Source organism: Prunus dulcis, chromosome 1 (genome assembly GCF_902201215.1).
Source record: "Prunus dulcis chromosome 1, ALMONDv2, whole genome shotgun sequence".
NCBI classification, from domain to species: Eukaryota; Viridiplantae; Streptophyta; class Magnoliopsida; order Rosales; family Rosaceae; genus Prunus; species Prunus dulcis.
In genome coordinates, this window is record NC_047650.1 from 32,998,230 (window position 1) to 33,012,661 (window position 14,432).

Below are 14,432 nucleotides of genomic sequence, written 5' to 3' on the forward strand. Positions count from 1 at the left end.
GGAAAGGAGGAGAAAAGGGAAGGAACGAAGTGGAGGGGCTGAGTATTTATCGTTGTAGGGGAGGGACACGTGGGATCCACCACAAGCAAAAGTTTTTGGATTAGCGAGGGCATTATTGTCCATGAAAAATATAAATTAACAAAAAACAGCGTCTTTAATTGATTAACTTTTATTTAATTATTTGTTGTTTTAAGAATAATATTTTTGGGTTGGTGTAGTGCCATTACGAGCACAACTTTTGTGTAAAGGTGGTGGAATGGAGTGTGGTGGGGTGTGAAGTTTGGACTGCTTTGCTGAGACTGAGAGAGATGGTGGGCTCCAACATACAAGATCAGCTTTAGCTTAACCACGAAGAATCAAACAAAAATGAATAAACAAACAGCTAATTATCTGAAACTGAAAGCTTAGCCGACAGGTTGCGCCGATGTCGTATGGAATACGCAGGCGACAAAGGTGGTGGTGGGTTAATTAAATTATAAACATTCCTACGTGTTATGTTATTAAATCGTCAATTTAAGAAATGTTAAATTTACAGTGTAATGTATATCAGTACGTGTTAAGTTTACACAGTGTATATATACTTTATGGGACGAGATTTCGAATTTAAATTTTATGGACGATAGTTGTTTAATAAAAGAAAGGAAGTGTATGTATAATCCCAACTTATTCTATTGTGAGAATCATCAGTACGCTTTTGTATTATACTTTAGTTGTCACATGATTCTTTTGTTCCTAGAACATGGCGTTTTGGATAAAATATTCAGACGCAAATAGATTTTGTGAGAGGAATATTTCAGGGCAGTTTTCTTAGTTAGCATTCTTGGACGTTTTCTTAGTTGGCCGTTTTCGATGGGGTTTGGCTTTCATCAGTAAATACAGAGCAAATTATAAGTGGAGGCTAACATGCACACGTTCTCTTCTGCGTTTGAAGCCTTAACCTGCATATTTATATGAATTAATGCCAACCGATGAGGCTTGTCTTGCCTCCCTTTCAGTGTGCCAGAAATCCAAAGTAGGCTTCATGTGCTGCACAGATTAAAAAATTTCTCCGCTTTGTCTTCGTCTTCTTTCGATTGCTAAACCTACAACAGGCCAGCACGAGAGCCATGTTTCATTGGATTCAACATTACAAACATGGCCTAAAGTAACCAGATAGAGGGAGCTAAAGTCTAAAGAGATGAAAACAATAGTATATTTGTCGCTTTGCTTGACGTCGTTTTGATCTGGTTGATATTCAAGAGGCTACATGGACATCCCTCTGTCTGAAACTGGCCTAAAAGAATCGAACCTCAAAAGCTACAAAAGTCGAGATCCCTATGTAATCAAAAGCATACGAGGAGGACTAGGTCATGATTGCAAATAAAACTAGGGCATATAAGATATTATAGCCATTCAATAACATATATACTATAGACAAAGTGCTTCCACTCCCCAATATATATAATATCGAGCCAAATGTTCACTGAACCTGGAAAAGTATATTGATCATGAAGATGTTGCTGAGTTTTGTAAACAGAAACAAAAAGGAGAGAAAAAATAGTGTTGTACAATACATTTAATTACAAACAAATCTAGGCCAGCACCGTATGCGCATACGGAGAGCAAGAGGTCTCCATATACAAGTGGACTACAATCTTTACAATGATCACAGGACATCTCTGCTCGTCTCACGTTTGCCTCTTGCAGGTGCATACTCATTTATGATATTCATCACCAGTGAGAAGTACATAAGATGCAGGCTTACAAGTTTACTGGAGGAGTACCCTGAGTTTCACAAATGAGGACTAAATTTAGTGCTCTTCAAAGCATGGAAAGAGTGATATTTTTTATTTTATAAATTATTATTTATTTATTGCTGCCTGTTATTGCAGTATCTGGAAAGTTCCGGTTATCAGCTAAGTTAATAACACCTCAAGTAAACCCACAAAATAATACAAAAGTCGAACAACAGATTTTCAACCTTGCTTGTGCTCTTATTTTATTTAAGAAAATGGAGGAAAGAGCAACTCTGAAGCGCCAATCAGAGACTTGTAGGTAACGAAGGGCCGAGAGCAGGAGCAATTTTAACACAAATACAATTACCCAAAAGTATATCTGTTTCATTCATTAGCAGCTGGGAACAACAACCTCACCTTAAAGAGAAGATCATATGCAATGTGTTCCCAGGGTAATGTAATGGACATTAAGCAGCATTTGAGAGGTACCATCTCATCATCAAAACTATGGCTAGAAGCAGCAGCTGCATAGGCATTCTTTGCAGCCACAGATGCAACAGAAGCCGCTTTACGAACAATGGAGCCAATTCCAAATCCTTGCTTGGATATAACAGGTGAAAAAGGACCTAGATCTTGTTGGCTTTGATCTGATAACACAACATCTACCTTCAGTACATGCACCAATGCTCACATCATAGAATCAATTATTTGATAAAACTCGTAACTTTGTCACAGAGCAAGTAGGAAACATAAAACCAGATGTATTTTGCATGAAAAACAAATTGCAATATGTGCCAAACTAATAATATTAATTTCCTCCTAAAACAGACAAGAAAATTGACTCAGCAACTAATCCTAATTTGTCAGGTATAATATAATTTTCATTCAGACCTATAAAACCTCTATCTACTTAGAAAGTGCTAGTAACGTCATAATCAATCTCCACCTGAGCTATTTACAAAAACAGTAAACATCCAACCGAAAAATGTCAACAAAGTTTTTTATATTTTATTTTTCCAGAAAGGAACATTTTACAGTTACATTTCCTCTAGAACATAAAGAACAAGAAATGAAGTAGAAAACTTTCTTCCATCAGTCAATTATAGAGAAAAGATCCCTTACCTGCAACACCGGAAACAGCTACTTCAACTTCACCCCGTCCTCCAGGACCTTTCATGTAAAGTCTGTCTTGTTTGCCAGGGGAATGACCAAGAAGGTTCCCAAATCGAGACTTGCCAGCTGTAAGAGAGAGACAGAGATGTGTGAATAAAGCAATATTCTGACATCCCATACCCTGGGAGACTGTAGAAAGTTAAATAAATGATGTTTGAAAACCTATTTAATGTATTCTTCAAACTATATAGTTTGTGTGGAACTCCAATCTTAATGGACTAATATGAATCAAACTGCTCTATAAATGAAAGTAAACAAAGAATTAGGTTTAAGTGAAACAACAGAAATTGAGTGATCTGTAGGAAAACGTACCATCATATGCATCCCGAACCATTTGATAGCTGACAAATCCTGAAAAAAGAGTCAGCTGCAATCACGATACCAGCAAATCAGAATGTATACAGAGTAGTCCTTGAAGTAAGAGCGTGTGAGGGGATTGCACCTATCTCATATCTAATGGTAATTCTGGCATGTGAAGAGAGATTTAAAGGAAACCTTAGTATTTTTTGTCTTTGAAGAATTAGTCTCGACCCTCAAAGAGGAACTATCACTGGAACTGCAACCATCTTCTTCCTTTACCCTGGGAAATGCTGCCCCATCATGTGCATTGAGAATTACACAATAGCAATGGTCCGTTTCAGTCAAGACCTGAAAAACCAAGAAATACAATCATTTCTTGCAACATTATAAATTGTAGACATGTTAGAATGCAAGCAACTGAAAGAGTTACATGCAAGGGTGTTTAAAACTCTGGCAGATATAAGATTTAGAAACGTGAAAGCTACAATAGGCCCTTTACCACAGCATCAAAAGTGGAGTCGAAGTCATCGATTGCGAAACAAATATCTGGATAAGCAGGTGTTGTCTCCACTTCCTAGAGAAATGTTAGCGACAGTGTCAGAATGAAGTGGAATAAAAAGAATGATTCCGTGATATCAGAATTATCAGAAAATACCTAAACTAACCTTTCTTGAGTCCAATTGAAAATTGACACGGCTTGGAGATGCATAAACAGTCTTTACGACCTGCAGAGATGCCACATGTTATATGGAAAACTTAGACTGTTATGCAATATGCAAACTTTTTTGCAAATTTTGCACTAATAAGATACCGTAAAAGGAAGCTTACTAAGACATACTTAGATACAGCAATCTTAGGCAGTGCATACCTTATATATTGGAGATAATGGTGTACCCTGCTCAGCTTGATGATTCCGAAGGTCCTGATGACTGAAAATCAACACTTATTTTAACTTCTAGCATTGCAAAGCTCTGGTGAAAAAGAAAAGCACATAAGAATATTCCACTAGAAGTTCTACGAAATACATCTAACTAAAGCCATTGGTTACTTTTTCTAAAATTTTGGGATAAATAAACTGGAGCAAAGAAAAGTTTTAGTCCAGAGAGACTACAATCAGTGACTGAAAGCAACAAGAAAACTCTATGAGCAACATACTCAAATTTCTCAGTCAGGGTTGTGTTTCCAAAAGTGCGGTTGATCGTCATTTTAATGAACAAACACAGTTCACATATGCAGATTACCGCTAGACAAGATAAGAGTACACAGACATATACTCAATAAGAGAATGTTGTGTCTTGGGCGTGTAATTTACAAGAACAAAACAAACTGGACACAAATGAAAAGGAGAATCTACCTGCAAATAGCCACTGTGACAGTAAATGAAGTGTGAGCAATCAAGTTCAAGTAATACGAACGCCTCCAATCCACCTCCACATTATTTTCACCGATCAAATTATCCAACTGTTTGATAAAAGTAAGTACCAGTTATCTCCCATTAACAAGCTCATGACTTTTAACAAAATTCAAAGCGGTTCTGAAACTGGGTTTTACCTTAGGTGCCCACCTGCGTACAAAGTAAGGAGAAACACTTTCGTCACTGGAACCATGCCCATAAGAGCTCTGCCCACAAAGCAACAATTCAATCAATGAAGCTAAAACTAAAAAAGGAACTTAAATGGCAATGTAATTAAGCAAAAATTGAAAAAATTAAAATGGTACCAATTTTCTGACAAAGAACACGAGATCATCGTCCTGGCGTCCCCTGGAGTCCTTGCCACGAATGAAATACAAATCCAATACATCATGCCAAAATTTGTGGTCCATTTCGACATCGGAAACATCGTCCGCGTCAACTACGGTTTTCCCTAACAAGCTCGAATGCTTCTTCACCATGCTCAACAATTCGAATCTACGAAACAAAGAGGGAGCTTATGAAATCTAAAATTCCCGAGAAGCAAACAAAAATCAACAAAAATCAAAGACGCGCGTACCTGGAGGGGGTTTCTTCTCCATCGCGGAGCATTTCGATTTGATTTGTGAGTTTTTGCTTCTCTCTCTCTCTGTAACCAATAATATGAGTAGGAGAATAGCAGCTAGAGGCAGCTAGGAGGTAGCAAAGGGTGGTTGGTTATGGTGACGAGCTATGATGACTTCACTCGGTGATCTGCCGCTCTGTAATTGTATTCCACCTGACAGAGAGTCGCAGGGATGACTTGCGTCACTATGGACTTTGGCGTAGTTTTATGTTTGCATATTATATATATTTTCATTAATAATAATATCAACAAGGTCGTTGTAGTATAGTGGTAAGTATTCCCGCCTGTCACGCGGGTGACCCGGGTTCGATCCCCGGCAACGGCGCTTATATTTTTTGGGCCAAAACACCTTTGGACCATAACCAGTTGGGCTAGAAATTTCAATCCATGTTGATGAACTCATCTACAGGCTTTCCTTTTTATTTCAAATCCAAGTTCTTGTCTTTTTTCTTTGGGTCGAAAAACGGGGCCTAGTTCTTTCTCTCTTTTTCATTTTGCTCAATGTTTTATATTGGAGTAAAGTAGACAGTAAAATATCCATATTGTTCTTCTTGCTGTGTTTATTTACTGCTCAATAACGTAAAATTTCTTTTGCCTTGAACCCCACAAAACCTTCCGTACATATTCAAATTGAGTGCTGAGTTTTTTTTGACTGGAAAGTGTCACTGTGTTGGAAGCACTTTTATATGGAAAAAGTTGAAGCAAACCAACTCATGAGCATATGCAGCCGAAATTCACTTTGGTTTTATGCTAACTTGAAGATTTTGATGGGAAATATAGATAAGATTTGATTGAGAGTGCATAAGAATATCAGGTTTGAATAAAGAAAGCATAACTTCTCTCTCTTTCTTTTTCTTTTTTTATAACTCTAGTACTTAAATGGTGGCACCTACAAAAAAGAAAAGAGTATAATGGGATATTTTTTTGCCAAAGTTAGGGAAGAAAATGGGAAAAAACTCACACACACGGATACTGCGGGAGTTTAAACCCAGAAGCACTTGAGATTGAGCCAATCCAACTAACACTCCATTAGTAAGAAGAGTGGTGGAATTGGAGGTTAATAATGATGCTGTTAGACGTGACCCTTTACCATAAAAAAGAAATTGGGTCATTGTCTTCGCTTAATTCTCTTTGTTTGCTTGCATTACACTAGTTAAAGGCAGACAGATAAATAAAGGTCTTGTTTGCTTTGGATTCTTTGGGTTTTGATTGTACGTGATTAAGGGGAAAAGAGAAAACAAAAAAGTAAAAGAAACTTTGGGCAATGAAGCAACATGATGATGATAAATGAAATGAAATGACAGCATGATTCAAAATCATGGAGAAAAAAAAAAGATTTGAATATATTTAAAGTGCCTTTTGCTGCTGGATTTGCTTTTTTTTTGCTCCATTTCTTTCTGCTATGAAATTAAAATAATAATTGGGAAATTATCAACATTATTACAGTAAATTAAAATAATAATTTCAAGGTTGCTAAACAAAAGAAGAACAGAGTTGCAAATAAAAAATATATGCAGATTCAAATATATTAATTTCATGTTCATATCACATATTCAAAAGCAGTAATTTAATTAACATAAGTCCTCTTTGATGTTCATAATTATATTCCAACCCTTCCAAAAACCATAACCAACAAACGTTCACAATTGCAAGAGAAGCCAGCCCCCATATTTGATGCCACTTACCAAAAAAGTGAAGAGAAGAGATTTGATTGACTTGTTACACATAATTTAACACAACTTTGGTGCTCGATCGGTTAGCATGGTCCTCCAGCAATACCCTTCTTCCCTTTGCCTGTTCTCCTCCGGCTGGTGGTCGCCTCAGCCTCATATCGAAGATTCCCGTCGTTAAAAATCAATGGCAAGTCGTTGCAGTCATCGCCGTCGTCTTGCGTGGCGATACGGATGCAAGAGCACCTCTCTAAGGATGCAAAGAAACAAGTTGTGACACTGTTAATGAGCCACATAGCCACCCCATCAACCTTGGCACAACCGTGTGATGAGCCGTGGCTCGACAAGGGCCGGGACTTGGGGTGGACTGAAGTAGTAGTTGACCGGAGATTGAAGAAGTTGGAGGAGGAGGTGGTGGTGGCCATGAAATTTTGGAGATGGAATTAGGTTGGGGTAGCTAGCCGCATAGTGAGAGAGGGGGTTGAGAAAACTATAGGCTATAAGCATTTCTTAAGGGGGCCTCATATAAGGCTTGTGAATGATTATAAGTTGAAATTCCAATAGATGCCCTTAACAGTTTGCAGAATTACAAATATGTATTGCTTTAGGCTAGATAATTTAATGTGACATTTGTAAATATTTATTCGCATTGCTGTCGTTTATGGCTGGTTGGGCAACTAACGACATCTTGCTAAAATACAAAAATACAGACCTAACAGGAAAAAAGAGCTGAATCATATGCTGTTTCTAACTTTCTATGAATATACTCATACCAAGCATTATGATGTTATCTTTCCTTTGTTATCAAGTTAAATCAAAAAAAAGAAAAAATAGTTACAAGCTAAGTGGATACGTAAGTACCATAAATGAATTATTCTTAGTTGCACATCGCAAGTCCAAATAGAGTTACAGAGATTAGTTATCGATATAATGAGAAAATATCGACAACATGTGATGATGATATCGATATAATAAGACTATTTGAAAGCATATCCCTTCTTTTTTTTCTTCTTTTTTTTCAGGAGAACCCTAATTTTGTTATTCTCCACTGCATAATTGCTCAGTGTCTGTGTGTGGAGGGTGAACTTGTAAATTGCACTTACGAATTTTTGTGAAACTGGCATAGAGCTGTAGGTAGGGGCATCTCACTTCTCCACTATGCTTAAAAAAAGGAAGCATGTTTATGTAAATTAATCATGAACACAATGGATATGAAGGAGGAAGCTGCGAATATATTAAAGAACGGATGAAGATAATGATGAGACTCAAAGGTAATCAGAGTGAGTTCCATCATATCCATGACCTCATCGAGAGAGAGAGAGAGAACCAGACCGTAAAAAAAGTCAACTTTAGAGGGTGTGTGTTGTGTAGGTATGGGACTATGTGCTCCTGAGCGCATGCGGAAGAGAAATGTGATCGACAGAAAATGTTTCCTTGAAGATTGACTGACCCAAAAAAGTGCATGCCAATAGACTGTTTTCAAAGTTGAAAGACAGAGCACTTTCCTGTTTGGAGGCCCAATTCCAAATACCAATGCTCTTGGATTTTGTTAGAATTTAGGCCCAATTGTAAGAGGGCCACGTTGCTTTGCTTGGCAAATGATATTTCCATTGACATGATCCTATCTGCAGACTGCAATCAGTGTTTTAATACTTTCTGCAATCGCGGAATTACCATTTTTGTTTTGTTCATGGAGTTTAGTCAATTTGGGAAAAATAACTAACACACCGTGTCACCGTAGTAGACTGTAGATGGATGGATATAAGCCAACCCACCGTCACTTTGTCTAACATCCACCTTTCAAATGAATATTGTTCGTATTATAATTAAACCCTCTCTTTGATATGTGATTAATATGGCTTCAGAAAACGCGTACTGCATAAGCAAATATCTTTCTTCTTCACTTTGATTTGATGTGTTTTTTTTGGACAAATGAATCTGTTTCTAGATCATTTTCATAAATGCTTTTCTTTGGTTACAATATTCTCATAAATTTTGTTTTCTTTTCTGTTACCATAGTTAAAGATGAAGATTAACACAGAGAGATTTTGTTGTAGATTCTGGTAGAGCCAATAGTGCCAATTGGCTCTGCTCCAATCATCTAAACCCGTCAACGAGTCACCATCCAATTGGACATGCAAAACCCACTATAAATTCTCCAAACACAGAGTCAAAATTACAACACAAGAAAGAAAAGAAAAATGGCTAAGCTTATCGCCACACTTTTCACCATAGCTCTCCTCCTGAGCTTTCAACTCAGCCTTGCTGCTCGTCCAGACCCTGCTTTCACCAACGCCGCCCTGAAAACCCAACAACAAGTATGGTGTTTTAATCTACTTTTCTGTCATTAATTCTTCTTTTTTTCTTTCTGATAATCAAATTTTTTTATGAATATGTTCAGGACAAAGAAGCAGAGGCAATTGCTGTTGAGGATGGTGGGGAGATCAGCTGCGCAGGGTTAGAGATGGAGGAGTGCCTCATGAGAAGGACTCTTGCGGCTCATGTGGATTATATTTACACACAGAAGCACAAACCATGAACTTCTCTGTATCTCTGTTGTGTAACCAATCAATTATGTCTATTTTTTTCTTTTCTAATGGTGAAAGGCCATGCAATAAGACATCTGTTGTTACAAATACATCATGTTGATGACAATTGATAAGAAAAAATAATACGTTCTCTGTGTTATTTTTGCCATGGGAACTTCAGATCAGACTGGTCCCTCCCCACAGTTCAATCTTTTTGCAGATTTTCCCAAATTCAGGAAATTCTCTTTCTTTATATCCCAAGGAAAAAAAATTGGGAAACTCTGGTTCCCCTTTTAAAAAAAATTATATATATATATATATATATTTTATAGAATCGATTTTCTACTTTAATCTAATCTAACTACGGAGAAGGGGATTCAAATTTGGGTGTAGAGTGAGGAGCACGTCCACTATAACCAACTTTCCTAAGCCTACGCATGATTTCCTTTTTTAGTTATGTGCTTTGAGCAAAACGAAATTGGTTTCCATTTTGCTAGTAAAGGTTAAATACACGACAAGTCATGAGCTTCCATTTTGCTGGTACAAAATTTACACTGAAAAGTCAAGCACTGCGGACTTTGGTGCTTGGTTTCTTTATCTTAGCAATGTTGGGCGATCGGAATTAAGAAATTACTAACTCCTCATTTTAGTTAATAAACCAAATTTGTTTTAAGAGTTTAAATTAAATCTTGATGTAATATGTAATTTTCGATCAAATGAAATAAATTGCTAGCCATTGTTTTGCCACATTTTTCTTTGAGTGATGCTAAACGAACTCTAAAATTAATTGAGTACCTTACTACTAAACTATTTATTGAATTACTAATTTACCTTAATATAAAATGATCAAAAAGAATATATATTGAATTGTGAATCAAATTTAATTTTAATAAGTACACCCTACTCATCATATTCAACCCTAATTCAAAACTCTACCCCAAATGGAAGTTATTCCAGACAATTTCATAATGAAAACAAAAACACAATATTGTATTTTTATTCTTCTATGTCATGTATGGTCAGCATGCATAGTTCATCAACAAATGCAGTCAATTCCCACAAAGTAGTAAAAGAATATTAGGCAAGGAGATAAGTTCTCAGAAATTTCAAATCTTATTACAATCAGAAGGAGAAAATCGCACAATAGTATTTGCATACACTGTTCAAAGAACCTTTTAAGCTATTGAGCAACTTGTATTTTTCACTTTCCTATTACCTATTAGCTATATATATATAGCGCCTTTATAGTTTATTTATAAATTCACAGCATAAAATTCCAAAAAATTATCGACCGTTCACCAACCACTACTGAGTGTTCATTGGTATTTACTGGTGTCATCATCAACCTAATATTTAAATTAATAAATGAGTTTTGTACTGTTTAATGTGTATCAAAGATATTTTTGGTAGTTAAATAGAATGTACTTAGTTAATTTGATATTTTAATTTAAATATTAAAATATACTTAGATCATAAAATACACTCACTTAATTTTAAGTTTCGTTGAGCAACAATCTTTTCTTTTATACATAACATAAAGTAACTAAGAGAGTTGCATGGAAAATGTGGCTGATAGGAAATGTTTCAATGAATCCACTAGGAAGTTACCAAAAAGCTCAAGTGCGAATAAGATTGCAGCCTGGTGGAGAGGGAGTAGATGTCACTAAAACACAGTTCATATGTGGTCAACGATGGTCAACGAAAGCATGATGAAAATGTGGTAAACAATGCATATTAGCTAAGCACGAAAAGCAGAGTGTCAAACACGGCTGTGATATAATAAAATAAAAAGTCTAAATGGGTTTTGCTGGCTGCCTTCAGAAAATCCCCGGATAAACTAATGCATTTTGAACCACCACCATTTGACATACTGATGCCATCTGGTGCTGTGCATGCATCTGATCTGATCTCACAAAGAAGAAAATTCATAACCCACAATCCTGTGATCACAGATTCAAAATCCCAAAAGCCGTAAAGATGATTGGAAAATGACCTAATTAAGCACAAGGAGAATTTGATGGAGTTTTACAAATATGTTGGCTTTACAACCATTTCTGAACGGCCATTTACTCAAAAGGGAATTTCTTTTGAACTATTTCTACTTCTCTCTGGATGTTTGAAACAGAGTACGAGTTGTCCAGACCTGCTTGAAGCAGAAACTCTAACATATACAAAATATAATGGTTTGATAAAAGGGGTCAAAGGAACTCAAACGTCTGTCACCTCAAATAAAGGGAACAGAGGCCACCACTAGCACCAAGCTTTTGTAATGGCAGGATGTCCTGAAAGTGGCAATTTGATCCATTTATCAATGAATTCAATTGGCTGTTACAATCCAATTCCACTTCCCATTTATAAAGTATCTCAGATGACCTTAATGGAAAAGAATCATTACTTGTTTCAAAAAACTACATTCTTCCCTGCAACAGCATTGATCACTGCTTCAATCATCCATTTCCTACACAAATCTTATTTCTACCAGAGACACTAAATTAGGTATAGTTCCAGAGTAATCACATTTCCTAATGTTTCTAGTCAACAAGCAGAATATTATAAGGGATTGAATTCTTACTTATCCATGTGAAGGGGGAATGGCATGGATATATATGGTGACACCTTGGAGTCTTGGACCACCAACTCTCTCCATTTCCAGATTTAAACATATGAACAGCTAGCACAATGTAATGAATTTTTTTAGTACAGAGCAATTATAAGTAATTAACAGAATGTGACAGATAATATGCATTCCAGCAACATTCAGACATGTATGTATAGATGCATTTACTCAAGGAGGTTAAAATGAAAAATTAAAGGACAAAAAGGTAATAAATTTTCCTGAAACTCAAATCATGCATCCCCATGAAGTCATAAACCCCTTTTTATCCCATGTCAATTAACAGACAGATATACAATACATACATAACCTTCTCCAAGGGGAGCCATACCTCCCTGATAGGAGCTTCTTACAAGGGAGAGATAAAGCCACCAAATTAAGCAGTGAAGAGAACTCTAGTACCACTCAGGATATATAAATGCAAAACAAGACATATGGTAACTATAACGGACGACTTTCCACTGAAGTATCTGATGACTTGCAATCCCCTGTCTTCAACCTCCCCATGAAGTACATTAACACTTCTTTTCAAGCCATCTAACACCGTCCACAACATAAATTCAACAAGAGAACGTACTGTCTCAAATGTCACCCTCCCTGTCACATCAAGAACAAACTTCCTATTGCTTGGCACTGCCAATGTAGATGAAACCTTGCCGACCCACCCACTACTCTGAATAACATCCAATGAAGTTCCCTCCTTTGGCTGCCCTGCAGATACTTCTTGCTCCAAGCACTGGTCTGTAGTTCCACTTAGACCTTCATTCTGATCAACAATGGAGAAAGAACACGAATTCGAGCTTGAACTCGTCAAAACTTGGTGAGAAGTTCTGACGACCGTTTCCACAGCACCATTACAAAGAGAAACCAGAACGTCCCTTACTTTGTTTTGATGCTTGGAATTGGTCAATCCATCAAACATTTCATCAATGAAATTGATATCCTTCGTTTTGTCAAGGTACACTGCAACTGCAGTGCTTACGAAAACCTGTATGCAATTTGCCATGAGCTCCTTACTTCTATCACTGCAAACCACATTAACCCATCTAGGCACATCCGATAAACTTGACCTGGACGAACTGGAATTATCGACTGATTGATCATTGGAGTAAAAACCCCGAATCAAGTTCCTCGCAAAGCTCCCAACCACAACAGAAACGAACCCTGTCCCGGCTGTAGAGAAAACCTTCTCCAAAACCCTATCGGAAAAGCTCGAATTCCCCAAACCCGTTTCTGATTCACTCTGATTTTCCATCCCCAATTTACACCCTCGAACAATCCCAACCGTCATAGCCTCTGTAAGCTTACTCAGCGACCCAGAGAACTCCTCCGACCTCGCAATTTTGGAAATTTGCACTAAACTCTCGGGCATTTCGTCTGAATCAGAACGTAGAAACTCCTTCAAGTCCTTGGAGACAATGCCGATGGTCTCAGCCGAATCAGAGACCATCTCGGCCACAGAAATTAGGGCTCCTAAGAGCTTCACGAACCTCTTCCTCTTCCTGACCACAGAGGGCAAGTTATAAACCCTATAAGCACCATAACCGGACACGCCAAGAGCTGCAAGTGCGAAAAGCCATCTCTTTCTCCGCCGAGAGAAATTCAAGCCTTTCGTGACGAGCCCAACTTCCATTTGAGCCCAAACACAGAGGAAAGCCTAAAAGCTTGGGCTTTTGAAGGTGATCTTGGGAAATCAACTGACAATAATTGACGAAATGGGGTGTCGATGTGGTCCAATGGATTGGGGACTAAATATCGATTCTTGGATCGATAAATTCTAGGGTTTCTGGGGTTTGAAATCGCAATAAATACAAAGATCAGATATTGGTTGAAGAAATTAAAACCAGAGCTCGATGAGAAGACGAACCATTGTGACTTACATGATCGATTTGTGCGTGTGAGAGAGAGAGCGAGGAGACGGCGGACTTTCCAGTCTCGCAGAAGAGAGAGCTGGACGCCCCTGCCATAAATATTTATTTTATTTTATTAATTAAATGGCCTCTTTCGCTGATTGGATAGAATGACCGCGACGATGAATAACTGAAAAAACCGCATTGACCAGGAACATCTTGTATTTTGTTTTAAATGACGAAGGATTTTTATTTTCTTTTAAATCTAGCACACTTGTTGAAATTTTATGTCCCCAAATATTTTCTTAAATTCACCAAAAATAATAATTCTTAAAATCTTCAAGAAAAATAATATAAAAATATCCAGCCCTTTTTCTTTTTTGGGTTGAAAATGAAATTTTCCATTTCGGTTTATTGCAAATGAAAATTTTATGGCTCAAAAGCATATTTCGTTTTCAACCGTGTGATCATGATCTAGAGGGCGTCAGTGATCCAAAAGTTTTACCGCTTAGATTGATTGCCAAGAAATTCCAAAACAAGTCCCGA

General features: G+C 37.2%; 3 protein-coding genes and 1 non-coding gene across 6 annotated transcripts; 2 read left to right on the forward strand and 2 right to left on the reverse strand.

Moving 5' to 3' along the window:
* Nucleotides 1-1,458: 1,458 nt before the first annotated feature.
* Nucleotides 1,459-5,402, reverse strand: LOC117637059 (uncharacterized protein KIAA0930 homolog). 2 transcript variants are annotated; one of them, XM_034371826.1, is made up of 12 exons: nt 5,180-5,402; nt 4,908-5,097; nt 4,740-4,808; nt 4,543-4,649; nt 4,057-4,117; nt 3,854-3,913; nt 3,688-3,762; nt 3,384-3,536; nt 3,201-3,255; nt 2,838-2,954; nt 2,133-2,362; nt 1,459-1,764 (listed from the first exon to the last, which is right to left on the reverse strand). In XM_034371826.1, the coding sequence occupies exons 1-12, from the start codon at nt 5,209-5,211 to the stop codon at nt 1,741-1,743; spliced, it is 1,173 nt and encodes a 390-aa protein (XP_034227717.1). In that variant the 5' UTR covers nt 5,212-5,402; the 3' UTR covers nt 1,459-1,740. The 2 variants fall into 2 exon arrangements, with proteins under 2 accessions (XP_034227717.1, XP_034227708.1); XM_034371817.1 differs by lacking the exon at nt 1,459-1,764 and having other exon boundaries at nt 1,776-2,362.
* A 75-nt stretch (nt 5,403-5,477) lies between these two features.
* Nucleotides 5,478-5,549, forward strand: TRNAD-GUC. Its single transcript has one exon. It is a non-coding gene; the product is annotated as a tRNA-Asp (tRNA).
* Nucleotides 5,550-8,929: 3,380 nt separating this feature from the next.
* Nucleotides 8,930-9,607, forward strand: LOC117615291 (phytosulfokines 3-like). Its single transcript, XM_034344349.1, has 2 exons — nt 8,930-9,212; nt 9,296-9,607. Exons 1-2 carry the CDS (start codon nt 9,096-9,098, stop codon nt 9,431-9,433), a joined length of 255 nt encoding a protein of 84 aa, XP_034200240.1. The 5' UTR covers nt 8,930-9,095; the 3' UTR covers nt 9,434-9,607.
* A 1,775-nt stretch (nt 9,608-11,382) lies between these two features.
* On the reverse strand, nt 11,383-14,044 carry LOC117614629 (protein PHLOEM PROTEIN 2-LIKE A10-like). Of its 2 annotated transcripts, XR_004583896.1 has the most exons (4): nt 12,368-14,044; nt 11,995-12,093; nt 11,818-11,897; nt 11,383-11,704 (listed from the first exon to the last, which is right to left on the reverse strand). XR_004583896.1 is itself a non-coding variant. In XM_034343503.1 (2 exons), the coding sequence occupies exon 2, from the start codon at nt 13,667-13,669 to the stop codon at nt 12,413-12,415; it is 1,257 nt and encodes a 418-aa protein (XP_034199394.1). In that variant the 5' UTR covers nt 13,670-13,822; nt 13,917-14,037; the 3' UTR covers nt 12,225-12,412. The 2 variants fall into 2 exon arrangements, 1 of the variants encoding a protein (XP_034199394.1); XM_034343503.1 differs by lacking the exons at nt 11,383-11,704; nt 11,818-11,897; nt 11,995-12,093 and having other exon boundaries at nt 12,225-13,822; nt 13,917-14,037.
* Nucleotides 14,045-14,432: the final 388 nt, after the last annotated feature.

Coding starts and splice junctions, on each gene's coding strand:
- LOC117637059 (XM_034371817.1), bottom strand. CDS start 5,211: ATGCTCCGCGATGGAGAAGAAACCCCCTCCAG. Junction 5,098..5,179: donor GGAGAAGAAACCCCCTCCAG/GTACGCGCGTCT, acceptor TTTGTTTCGTAG/ATTCGAATTGTTGAGCATGG. Junction 4,809..4,907: donor TGTTCTTTGTCAGAAAATTG/GTACCATTTTAA, acceptor CTTTGTGGGCAG/AGCTCTTATGGGCATGGTTC.
- LOC117615291 (XM_034344349.1), top strand. CDS start 9,096: ATGGCTAAGCTTATCGCCACACTTTTCACCATAGCTCTCCTCCTGAGC. Junction 9,213..9,295: donor CCCTGAAAACCCAACAACAA/GTATGGTGTTTT, acceptor GAATATGTTCAG/GACAAAGAAGCAGAGGCAAT.
- LOC117614629 (XM_034343503.1), bottom strand. CDS start 13,669: ATGGAAGTTGGGCTCGTCACGAAAGGCTTGAATTTCTCTCGGCGGAGA.